This window comes from Ictalurus punctatus, chromosome 20, assembly GCF_001660625.3.
Source record: "Ictalurus punctatus breed USDA103 chromosome 20, Coco_2.0, whole genome shotgun sequence".
Lineage (NCBI taxonomy): Eukaryota > Metazoa > Chordata > Actinopteri > Siluriformes > Ictaluridae > Ictalurus > Ictalurus punctatus.
In genome coordinates, this window is record NC_030435.2 from 24,465,227 (window position 1) to 24,477,679 (window position 12,453).

At 43.9% G+C, this 12,453-nt stretch overlaps 1 protein-coding gene across 6 annotated transcripts in view; it reads left to right on the plus strand.

The window, feature by feature from the left end:
* Nucleotides 1–12,453, plus strand: part of arhgef4 (Rho guanine nucleotide exchange factor (GEF) 4) — a 47,848-nt gene that overhangs the window by 16,007 nt on the left and 19,388 nt on the right. For 4 of the 6 annotated variants that reach the window (XM_017495148.3, XM_017495152.3, XM_017495150.3 and 1 more), the window contains 4 exons: nt 2,086–8,448; nt 8,991–9,296; nt 10,232–10,361; nt 11,587–11,640. In XM_017495148.3, the coding sequence (XP_017350637.1) occupies nt 2,086–8,448; nt 8,991–9,296; nt 10,232–10,361; nt 11,587–11,640 (6,853 nt within the window). The other 2 variants (XM_053673804.1, XM_017495149.3) reach the window with 2 other exon arrangements.

Here is a 12,453-nt window from a genome sequence, read left to right on the forward strand (position 1 = left end):
GTTGTGGTTTTGCATATTTCAGGTTAATTATTAGTGTTTTGCGAGACAAATGCAGGCTTTTCTAATGCAAATACTGAACACTTGTTCTGTTGGATGTGCATGTGGGGTGAAAGGAAGTGTTGGCTTAGAAGAAAAGGTCTGGCAGGAACGTGTTTGCGGTGCGTCAGTCAATTCGATTATTTTATTCGTGATATTTATTATTTTGTTTGATAGTAGAAAGGTGCCAACATTTACAGTCGAGCCTACGGAGATACGGGAGACGCCCGAAAATGACACGCTTCTGTTTTGTCAGTTAAAGCAGCGGTAAAGAAAACAAACATCAGCAAAAAATTGACATGAGTGGAAAAGGCAGAGGAGGAGAAGAGTGTTTCTGCGTCTAGCAGAAACTGAATTGTTTATTGTTTAAGTCTCAGTCTTGTGAGCCAATGGAAAAGAAGAAGGCGGGACTTTGGTGTCTTTGCTCAGTAAAGAAATGAAGAGCTGTTTATTATGAAGTAACGCCACGCCAGATTCTCACCTCGCTGGTTTCTGTCCGGTCCGTACAGGATTTTGAAGTTTGATTTTCTTTATTTATTTCTTTTAGTTTTTTTTGCGGAAAACCACTCGAATCGGCGAAATCACAATCGCATGAAATTGTTTTGCAGAAAAGTTGCAGGCTCCTCCCAATATTGAAGCCTTTCTTTGATTTTTGCGTTAATTTCTGAGATCGCAAAATCGCTGACTTACTACGGCTTGGTCCATGTCTGAAAAAACAAACAAACAAATAAATAAATAGCTGTCTCATCATCCTCTGTTTTTTATTGGCTAGCAATGTTGCCAATAGCGGATAGAATGATATTTGTAGTGTTTACTGCAGGATTTTAGGTGCAGATTTGGACTCTAGTGATTTTGGGGATTTTATGTGACTCAGATCTGGCAACCCTGAGTCAGACAGTTGGACCTGACTCCTGTTTGTAGAAATGCGGTGTGTAACGTCGCTTCAGGTGAATGTAGGAGCGGCTCGGAGCGGCCTGTTGGCAGGCGTGTGTCTCTGATGTTGTCCTCCACCTCAATCCACATCCTCTGACACGTGTGTGTGTGTGTGTGTGTGTGTGTGTGTGTGTGTGTGTGCTGTTGATTGTACGAGTGTGTGCCTGTACCTGCGTTTCATGCACCAGAGGAATAAAGTAATTTTGTGCTGAATTGTGTGGTGTTGTGTAATCTGATGTGTGCAAGTTTGAGGATTTGGAGAGCTGGTTTTGTTCTCTATTTGATTGCTGTGTGTATGTCTGTCTGTGTGTGTGTCAGTATGTGTGTGTGTGTATGTATGCCTATGTGTGTATATGTATGTGTCTGTGTGTATATGTATGTGTCTGTGTGTATGTGTGTGTGTGTGTGTGTGTGTGTGTGTGTGTGTGTGTGTGTGTGTGTGTGTCAGTACGTGTGTACTGGGTGAGATTATCGCATGATTCAGGCTGTAGTTACAGTGTTGTGGTTACAGCATTTCGCTGAGCTGCAGAACAGAATAAAGTCTCGTTGTCAGGGAAACTGTTTTATTTTCTGAAGGACGATGCTTTGAGTTCGAGTCCTGTGAAGTCATGAGAAAGGGTTAAAAATATATATATATAATGTTAATGTACTGTCCTCTCCAGAAGGGCAAGACTAATTGATTTATTTTTGTTGTAAATAAACGATGAAAATGTTCCAGATTGTTGTATTGGCTGTGCCCAGTGTCTGTGCAGCGCCTCTGATACAGTTCTCCTCTTTCGCTTTCCTCCCACAGTCAGCTCTCTGATCTTCATGTTGGTTTATCCTTTTTAACAACTCATGCAGTCTTCACAGGTGAACCTGAAGTCAAAGTGTACTGTAAGTGTGTCTGTCAGAAATTTGTGGTTAAAGTCGCAGAGCGTGTCTCTCACGTTCGTTTAAAATCCACCAGTAGGATGACGGTAAACTGTAGCGGAGAGATTAAACAACCGAGACGTGCTAACGGACAGAGAAAAACATGTTCCTTCAGGCTCGCCGTGAAGACCGTGTGTCGTAGAGTGACGAGGAAGTGTCAGGTTTCGAAACGATCGACTAAAGCTCTTCTCTTTCTCCTTGTAGACTCCAGCTGTCGAGGACTTCGCTACACGTGCTGCTCATCCAGAAGATGTCGACTCTCTCCAGGAGAAGAGCGCAGAAAGTCGAGATGTTTGGAGAGAATCAGCACTGGAAGAAGCTCAGGACATGACTGAGGAGTATTTTGAGACGTGCTCGTGGCACGGCGACGCTTCCTCGGATTATATTGGAGATCACGTGAACTTCTCTTCTCCTAAACGCTCCCCTGGCCTCAGAAAGCAGGACTCAGAAGGTCAGCATGCGGTAGTTGGTGGTCCACAGCGGAACACGGATGGAGAGGAACTCACGGTAGCATTGGGAAGCGAGTGCAGCTTCCCAGACTCGGATTCAGGATGTGCAGTTCTCGAGGAAGCTGGACTTCCCTTTCTCTCACATACCAGCGTGTTGGATGCACCAAAAGACTCCGATTCACAACTTTTTACAACTGGTGAGGAACTCCTGGTACAGGTGGAGGACAGCTGCGATGCAGTGATTTTGGAGGATTCAGGGTGTGATGAAGCTGCAAATCAGTCACCATCTGAGGAAGCTGGACTTCCTTCCATCCTGCAGTCCAGCACAGCAGCAGAAGACTTAACTGGTTCGGATTTAGTTGTTGCAAGCAGAGATCTTGTGGATGTTTCTTCTTCTAAATGCCTCCGAAAGCTGGACTCTTCTTATTCAGAAAGAATGGATGATGTTCTCGAGATAAACACTGGTGAAGAGCAACTCCTGGCACTATTATCCAGTGAGTCCAGTGTAATGATTTCAGATCATTCAGGGCATCGTTCATCTCTTGAGATCGTGTCGGAGGAAGCTGGACTTCCTTCCATTTCTCAGGCTACGTCTGAAGAAACCCTTACGCTGACTGACAGAAGTGAAGCAGCGCCGCGGTTAGAACAAACTCCTGATTTAACCACAGATCATAGGAAATGTTCTTCTCCTAGAAGCTCTCCTGACCTCAGAAATCTTCATTCAGGGTGTGATGAAGTTCTAAATGGTTCATCCGTTGAGGAAGCTGGACTTCCTTTCATCTCTCAGGCTAGTGTCTCTGTCCCAAATTTGACGGATTCACAACTTTTCACAATTCCTCAAGAGAAACCTGATCTGATCTACAGAAGTACATCAGAACCAGAGTTAAACAGCACTTCAGATTTCACTGTTACAAGCAATCACAGAGATCATGGGATCTTTCCTTCTCCTAAAAGCTCTCCTGACCTCAGGAATCTGGACTCTTCTCATTCAGAAGGGAAGAACAGTGGTCTGGAGATGAACACGGATGGAGAGCAACTCCTGGAACCATTGACAAGGGAGTGCAGGGTGATCATTCTCGATCATAATGCTGCTGATGTTTCAGCTGTTAGGATTTTCTCCAAGGAAGCTGGGCTACCTTCCATCTCTGAGGTTAGCGTATCCGACCCGGATGTGATTGATTCACAACTTTTTCCAACTTCCGTAGAGACACCTGTAGAGCTCACCTGTAGAAGTGAAGAAGCTCGTCAGTTAGAAAACACTTCAAATTTAGTTGTTGCAAGCAACGATCAAGTGGATTGTTCTCCTAAACGTTCTCCTGACCTCAGAGACCTGGAAAACCTGGAGTCATCTCATTCAGAAATAAAGAATGATGGTCAGCAGATGAACGCTGATGAAGTGCAACACAAAGTACCACTGGAAAATAGTGCAGTAGTGGTCAGTGCAGTGATTTTAGATGATTCAGATGATGAAGCTGCAAACTGGTCATTTCTTGAGGAAGCTGGACTTCCTTCCATCTTGCACACCAACACTGCATCAAAAGACTTGACGGATTCAGAACTTTTTACAACTGAAGATACACTTACATCTACTGACCAAACTGACACAGTGCTCCAGTTAGACAACGCATCAGAATCAGACGCCCCAAGCAGAGATCTTGTAGAATGTTCTTCTCCTGACCACAAACATCTGGACTTAGTTCATTTAGAAATCAAGAATGATGGCGTTCAATTAAAAACAGTCACAGAAGAACTTGTAGTACCTTTGACAGGAAACTACAGTGCAGTGATTTTAGATTCTTTATCCTGTGACGAAATTGTGGATCCATCATCGTTTGAGACCTTGTCCAAGGAAGCTGGACTTCCCTTCATCTCCCAGGCCAGCACGTCTGACACAGCTTTGATTACTGACCAAACTGAAGCTGTGGCCCAGTTAGACAGACCTAGTTCCGATCTAGACTTTGCACGTGAAGATCAATTTGATTTCCCTTCTCCTAAAAGCTCTCCTGACCTCAGGGATCTGGACTCTTCTCCTTCAGAAAGGAAGAACAGTGGTCTGGAGATGAACACGGATGGAGAGCAACTCATGGTACCACTGGCTAATGACTGCAGTGTAGTAACTGCAGATGATCTGGAGAATGCAGAAATTGTTAATCGGTTATCTTCTGAGGAAGCTGGACTTCCTTCCATCTGTCAAGCTAGCGTGTCTGACACAGACTCAATCGATTCACAAAGTTTTACAGCTTCTACGTGCACACTAACCCTCACTGACCGAAGTGAAGCAGAACCCCAATTAGAAACCTCTTCTGATTTAGACCATGTGGACTTTTCTTCTTCTGAACACTTTACTGACCTCAGAAACCTGGACTCTGCTCATTCAGAAAGAAAGAATGATGGCCTGGAGGTGAATGCGGAGGGAGAGGAACTCTCAGTACCTCTGGTAGGTGGCTGCAATGCATTTAATTTAGATGTCTCAAGGTGTGATGAAGTTTTAAAAGGTTCATCTCTTGAGGAAGCTGGATTTTCATCTGTCTCACAAGCTAGTGTATCTCATACAACATCAAAAAACCTGACTTCTGAGGAGATCCCTACAATGAGAGACAAAATTAAGGCCGAATCCCAGTTAGACAGCACTTTTCATTTAGATGGTTCGAGAACAGATCATGGGAGTATACCTTCTCCTACAAGCTCTCCTGAAATCAGAAATCTGGACTCGTCTTATTCTGAAAGAAAGGGAACTGATAAAGAGGAACTCGTGGTACCATTAGCAAGTGAATGCAATGGAGAAGATGATGTTGAGAATGCAGAAATTGATCATTGTTTATCTCCTGAGGAAACTGGACTTCCTTCACAGAATGAAGGTCTGGAGAAGAACAAGGATGGAGAGGAACTCATTGTACTCTTGGACCCCAATGCAGTGATTTTAGGTGATCCAGGGCAGGATGAAGTTCTAAATGGTCCATCTCCTGAGGTAGCTGAACTTCTTTCCATCTCTCAGGATGGCACGTACAACACAGATTCGATCAGTTCACACCTTTTTACATCTTGTAAACACACCCTTGCACCACCAGATGGAAGTGAAGCAGAGCCTTCTTTAGAGAACGCATCTGATTTAACTGGTGCAAGTAGAAATGAAGAAGAATCAGATAATGTAAATAAACTGGAGAATCTCACTGTTCCTGAATTATCACAGATAATTTTAAGCACAAATATGGTAGAACATCTGGGACAGATTGATGAAGCTAGGGTCAAACCTTCAGAGGTAAATAGTAACATATTTGTGGATCTATCAGTAGATGCGAAGATGTTCGTAGATCCATTAATGGGTGGATGTCCTTGTGTTCAGTCTTCTGTCAGCTCTAGTCTTCAGTCTGAAGGTGTAACATCACTCCAAAAGGATCAGAGACACTTTTCCAATCCAAACATCAACAAGGAGAACTTATTCGAAAGTTCTCCGTCTATTAAAGACAGTGATGATTATTCAGCAGAGGAAGATTCCTCGAGTCCGTCGTGTGCTAACGGTTTTATTCCAGAGCTTCACGTTCCAATGAATGATGAACAAACTTTGGATTTGGACAATGATCAAACTGAAAGGCGGTCTAAAAATGTAGATGATTTGATAAATGTGCCGTTTCTGAACACTTTCAGTGTGAAGGAATTCACGGTCATACCCCAGAAAGAGCAGGAGGTCATTTATTCAGATAACTCGGGTTATATCGACTCTTATGTGATGCCATCTTCAGCTGGTAAAGAATCACAACGTGTTCCCTTCGATTGTGTTCGAGGAGATGTTGTAGACAGCTATGTAGGACAACTACCAGGTCCAGTTGAGGTTTTATTCAAGGAATCGACTCCTTTAGGTTCTCTTAACATCACCAAATTCACTAAACAGGTCCTGCAAGGAGACCAGGCTACGTCTGAGAAGGTCTGTGCGAAGGAGCATGAAGCTAGTATTTCATATGATGATTATTGTATGCAGGAAACATCTGGCTTAAAAGCCTCACTGCATTTTGATGGTTCACATCATGGTTCAGACACAAACAATAACACGAAGCAGCACACACCTGAGACACCTTGCACTTTACATGCTCCTACACTAGAACAGGAACTCTGGAATCATGTGCATCCATCCATGCAAGATGGTCCCTCGAACGTCTTCTCAAATTTATCAAACAATTCTGCCGGCTTCTTTGAGATCTCTGAACGAGTCATGATGGATTACAAAAGGGATCATTCAAATCCACTTGATGTAGAAGATGCTTCTCAGGGGAAGATGTATGGTAAAGAGTGCCAGTTGGGGGAACACCAGGACGTCATGGCAGATCCTACTGTCCGTCCAGTCGCGGATGCTCACCGTGGACTGATTCATTCCAGTTGTCAGAGCTCTGAGTTTTCATACGCTCTTTCTATAAATGGACCTACATGTCAGAAGATCCTCCGAGAGCAAAGCCTAATGCCTCACTCTGCCTCAATCAGTGTTACCAGTGGATCAGGAACTTATGAATCCGAAGCAGCACCTTTTTGTCCAGATTCACTTCAGATCCAGAGTTACCCTTCTATAGATGTTAGCACTGGCCTAGTATCAGATTTGGAGCCCATTATGGAGTCGGAGCACCCTCAGGAGATCTCAGAGAGTTTGAATGGAGAACTGAAGGATCTTGTATCATCTGCGAATGAGGACGAATGCACCCCTTTACAAAGGGATGAAAATGATGCGCTATACAATGTCGGGTCTATGAGAGGATTTTCTGATAAACCAGAAGATGTAGACACCACCTCTTGTCTGACAAACGAGTGTGATGCTAATGATGATGATGATGATGATGATGATGATATTCCCAATTCCGCATCTCCAGATCAAGACTTTATTACAACAAACAGTGAAGAAGTTGAAGATCCCAGTCACGGCACAACAGGAAGCAACTCGAACTCCACTGGCAGCAGCCAGAGCTTATTAAAGAACAAGGAGACCAAGAGCATGTCTGCAGGGAAAAGCTCAAAGTTCTCCAGGTTCACAAGAATCCCCTCCTTCCGCAAAAGCAAGAGAGAGATCAAGGTTGGAAGCAAGGTTGAACCTGAGAGCAAAATATCTCCTGAGGTTGGAGAGGAGAGAAATCAGACACCTAGTCATAATCCTACTGTAGATCACTCGACAAAATACGAGGATCAATCTAGTGATGTGGTCTTGGGGAAAGCCCTTGGTGTAACCTGGAATGAACAATCCAAATCCACGTCCAGCTCCAAGAATACACAACAACATGACAGTTACAGTGAGCGAGGGCAAACGAAACCTGTTCTTGATCCCCAGAAGAAAAGCAAGAGCAGTGATAACTTCCGCATGAAGCTCGCACTGGCTCAGAAGTCTCTGTCGAGCTTGTTCGAGATCCGAACTGCTGAAAAAGACCACCAACAGGATCCCAGCGTTCTGAACCAGGATACAAAATCCAAGCAACCTTGGGTGAAGAGAAAAATGTCTAAGGATTCTGAGATGCTAAAGAGAACTCTCTCTCTTCCTGGACCAAGTGGTGCCAAGTCTAGATGTCGCCACCTGAGTGACTTAGTGTCTGGGTTAACCGAGGATCGTCCGGATCTTCAGGGATTCCAGAGCTCCAAGGGGGATTTTAAAAGCACATCACACTCTGAAGCATCAGTGTCTGGACCTAAGGCGGAGCCTGTTGAGAGGAATACACTATCTAATGGCTTAGCTAAAAACTTTGAGGCTGTCCACAGTCATGAGAACATCTCGGAGAAACCCATGCACCCTAGTGTTTTTGCTCTAACAAATCAGCTATCTCCATCCTGGACAAGATCCCTGGGTTCCTTTGAAGGACTTGATACACCAACTAAGCCAATGACTCCCAAACCACAAAATCCTGGGGTTTGGGGCCAGAGGAGCAGCCTCCGCAACCCCTCAAAATCCGTTGCCACCTCCCTGTGTTCTCTTGGTGAGGGTCCGAGTTTGGAGGGACTGTCAGATCGTTCAGAAAGGCGAGTTGGGCAAAGAGCAACACGACTTGCGTCGGCTCAGTCCTTTGAGTCGGAGTACTTACTCGAAGACATCAACTCGGACAACCGATCTCAAACCAGCCTGGTGTCCACCAACTCCGCCACGCAGTCTGAGGTGAGTCTTGGTGATCGTTCTGTTTATGATCCAGTCATGCAGCACTTTTTATAATAAATATATGATCAGTGGTGTGATGAAGCGGAGTTAATGTTACCGCCTCAAAGCTGTATTTTTCCCTAAAGCGACACGTCTCCAAGTGTTTTATTCCCCTTATACAGCAGCAGTGACACCTTCTACTTTATAGCTAGTTTTAATCACATTTAATGTTTAGTGACGATCGTGAAGCTCGTGAGGTTAGTTCCTGCTCTCACTTACGTTCTAACAGCTATAACGCAAGTCTTTTTCTCTCTCTCATGAAGTTAAAAAGCCAAATAAAATGGCAGCTGGTCATGTGACCGAGAAACCACAAAGCACAAACTCCTCTGTCCTGAAGATGTTGGAAAACTTAGTTACAGGTTTACCTCTGACACTGGAGACTCCTTCCGTAAACATCACACAAACGTTTCCTTAAAGAAAACATCACCGTGTCAACGATTACACACCTTTTTCTCTGTTCAATAACAACATTTTTTTGCTTGTCCACGCGAAAACCTGCACAGGATGGTGGTACATCATCTCTCCAGTCATCTTCGTCCGTGCTCCGTGTCAGAAGACGCGATCGGCGTGTGGTCCGACCCAGACCGGTCTCTGACCTCTGCAGCTGGACTTTACCTCTGCGGGAAATCGGAGAGACGGCGGCCGGTGCGATTCAGGAGAGGAACGTCACAGATAATTGGACGGCTAAGGCGCAGAAGAGATCGTGCTCAGATGAGCTGCTCGGGGAGTTCCAGGAAGTGCAGAAGACGAAGGTGATGCTGCAGAGGAGCCTCGGGACGCTGAGCACCACATCTGAAGAGCAGCAGAAAGTAAGAAGGGAGGGAAACTGTTTCCTGGAACTTGGACAACTTTCCTGTGTCTGCTCTCCTACTTCCTGTTTCACTTTCTCTTGGGCACTCTCTCACTTGACTTGTAGTGGCTAGGATCTGTCTGTCTATCTGTCTGTCTATCTGTCTGTCCATCTGTGTATCAATCTGTCTGATGTCGGTCTGCCTACCTAACGGACCGTCTCTTTCCTTTTGTCCACCTGTCTATTTGTCTGTCTGTGTCTATAGGTGTGTCTGTGTTATGTCTGCCTGTCTGTCTGTCTGCATAGCTATCTGTCTCTTACCAGTTACCACCTGTCTATCTGTCTGCCTGTCTGTTCCACTGTGTCTGTAGATACAGCCTTCTATTGATTTGTTTGTCCATCTGTCTGTCATTCTTTGTTTTTCTGTCTATCTACCTGTCTGTCTATCTAATGGTCTGTCTGTCTAACTATCTGTCTGTCTGACAGCCTGTTTATCTGTCTGTCTGTTCCTCCATGCATCTTTCTCTCTATTTATTTGTTAAAATCTTGCTTTTGGTTTCATGGTTCTCGTCGTCGTGGGAAACCTTCGACTTCCTGTTTCTTCTTCCTGGTTCTTCCTCTGGATGTGAGGCGGCTGCTTTATAGGATTATCTTGGATTTCCGTCAAACTTGACCCAAGATATTTTTTGGATAATTAATGAACTGCACTTTTATTCCTTGCAGTTTAGTTTTGTGAAGTTTAGACCAGTGCAACAGGCAGAGCGGGAGAGAGAGAGAGAGAGCGAGAGAGAGAGAGGGAGAGGGAGAGGGAGAGAGAGCGAGAGAGAGAGAGAGAGAGATATTTCAGGGTGTTACTCTCTCTACCATTTAACGATGATCTTATGTTATAAATCAGACGCTACGTGTTATAATTATTCAGACATAAGAGCTGTCGGTTGTGTTTTTCGGCCCCAGGTACAGATGAGACTGTCCTTCACTTCTCCACAGCAATTGTCCTCCACCTCTCTTAAAGACCACTTCTTCTCTCAGAGCACTCCGATTGGACTGGACTGTCTCCACTGGCCACGCCCAGTTTCATTCTCAGGTGAGGACCGAGTGAGCGATACGTTCAGTCAATATTAGACTGTGGGGTTGCCGAGGCGTTGTGCTGACACGTCACACTTCACTGTTATTAAAGCTCTGATGTTTCAGCAGTACGCTCCTGTAGTCTGGGACATTCATGAAAATAAAGTCGTGGTGTTTTTTTTTATTAGATATAAATCAAGAATTTGTTATTGTTTATTTCTGTAATCTGATTTTTATTTCTTTTTATTTATTTATTTTGGCGATATTAGTGATGCGATGTTTCTATATAATCATAATAAAACATAATTAGTATCAACTGTGTTACACTGATTGTCCTGTAGGGGGCAACGATGACTTTAAACAAACTAACAAACTTTAACACTGGTGTGTGTGTGTGTGTGTGTGTGTGTGTGTGTGTGTGTGTGTGTGTGTGTGTGTGTGTGTGTGTGTTTGTGCGTGCGTGCACGTGTAATGTGTTTTTCCAAGTATTCGGTCTGTTTCTCTCTCTCTCTCTCTCTCTGTGTCTAAATTTCTGTCTGTTTATCTGCCTGTCTGTCTCTCTATCTTACTATCTGTCTGTCTGTCTGTATAACTGTCTCTCTGTTTATTTTGGCTGTCTAACAGTCTGTGTCTAACTGTATATCTGTTCTTTCTATCTGTCTCACTGTTGCTCTGTCTATCTGTCTTGAGTCAGTGTCTCTCTATCTGTCTGATTCTCTGTTGATCTAGGCCTGTCATTCTGTCCATGTGTAAACACTTCTGTAGGCGTGTGTGTGTGTGTGTGTGTGTGTGTGTGTGTGTGTGTGTGTGTGTGTGTGTGTGTGTGTGTGTGTGTGTGTGTGTGTGTGTTAGTGAATATTGGATGAAATACAGGCTCCTTTGAGAAGAAACAAGAAGTCCATTATTGCTGTGTAACATTTCTGTCCCACACCGTGACCTTTATGGACGCAGCACAGTGAGCTGATCCTTTCACATCACTGTGCTAGCACCTGGCTAACACACAGCTAGCGCACGGCTAACACACAGCTAGCGCACGGCTAACACACAGCTAGCGCACGGTTAACACACGGCTAGCGCATGGCTAACACACAGCTAGGGCACGGTTAAGACACAGCTAGCACACAGCTAACACCCGTCACACTCGTCTCTTAGCTGTTCTCTGTGACTCCGAGTGTGTGTGGAAGAGTGAGGGAGAGTAATTACTGAAGTGAAAGGAAGTGACACGCTCATGTTTCTGTCTGCAGAGTCGTGTCTCGTCCGACCTTCAGAGCACACACTCGCGCAGCCGGCCGCTCTCGGTGAGTAAACGTTCTTTAAATTGTGCGATGGTACAGAGTTTATCCAGCAGCTGCTGTTGGGGAAATCACAGAGAGAGAAAACAGGAAAAGCGCTGTGACATCATCACGCGACGAGTTTCTTTCTACGCTCACGTGAACTCTCAGACGTCCCTTGTCTCACGTCTCAGCAGTGTCATAATATCATGTTTTACTTTTTTATTCTTCTCTTCTTTCATGTTTTTGCTCAGTTTTGGTCAGTCACCTGTTTTTAAACTAATTTATAAATGATTTTTAGTGTTTTTTTCTGATGCTCTTGCCTCAGGTTCTCAAATAAACTCGAAAAATAATCATCATTAAATTAACAGAGGATTTTTAGGCCTTTTAAAGCTCCGCTCAGAGAAACTTTTTTTAAAACATTTAAAAAAATGACTGCTGTTTAGTAATCTAAACAAAAAAATCCTGTCATTTAAAAGTGCCGATTATTTAAAGAGACACGCTCATGTTAAGAGGGTCGGGACAGGTTTATTTAACTATAATAATAATAATGAGATAATTGGCTTCATGGTTTCCTCCTGAATGTTGAACACAAGTAAATAAACCTTTTAAATTAATGTCTGATAACTACAGTGGTGCTTGAAAGTTTGTGAACCCTTTGGAATTTAAGAAATTTCTGCATAAATGACGTAAAACATCATCAGATTTTCACACAAGTCCTAAAAGATGATAAAGAGAACCCGATTAAACAAACGAGATGAAAATATTATACTTGTTCATTTATTTATTGAGGGAAATGATCCGATATCACAGATCTGTGCGGAGTAAAAGTATGTGCAC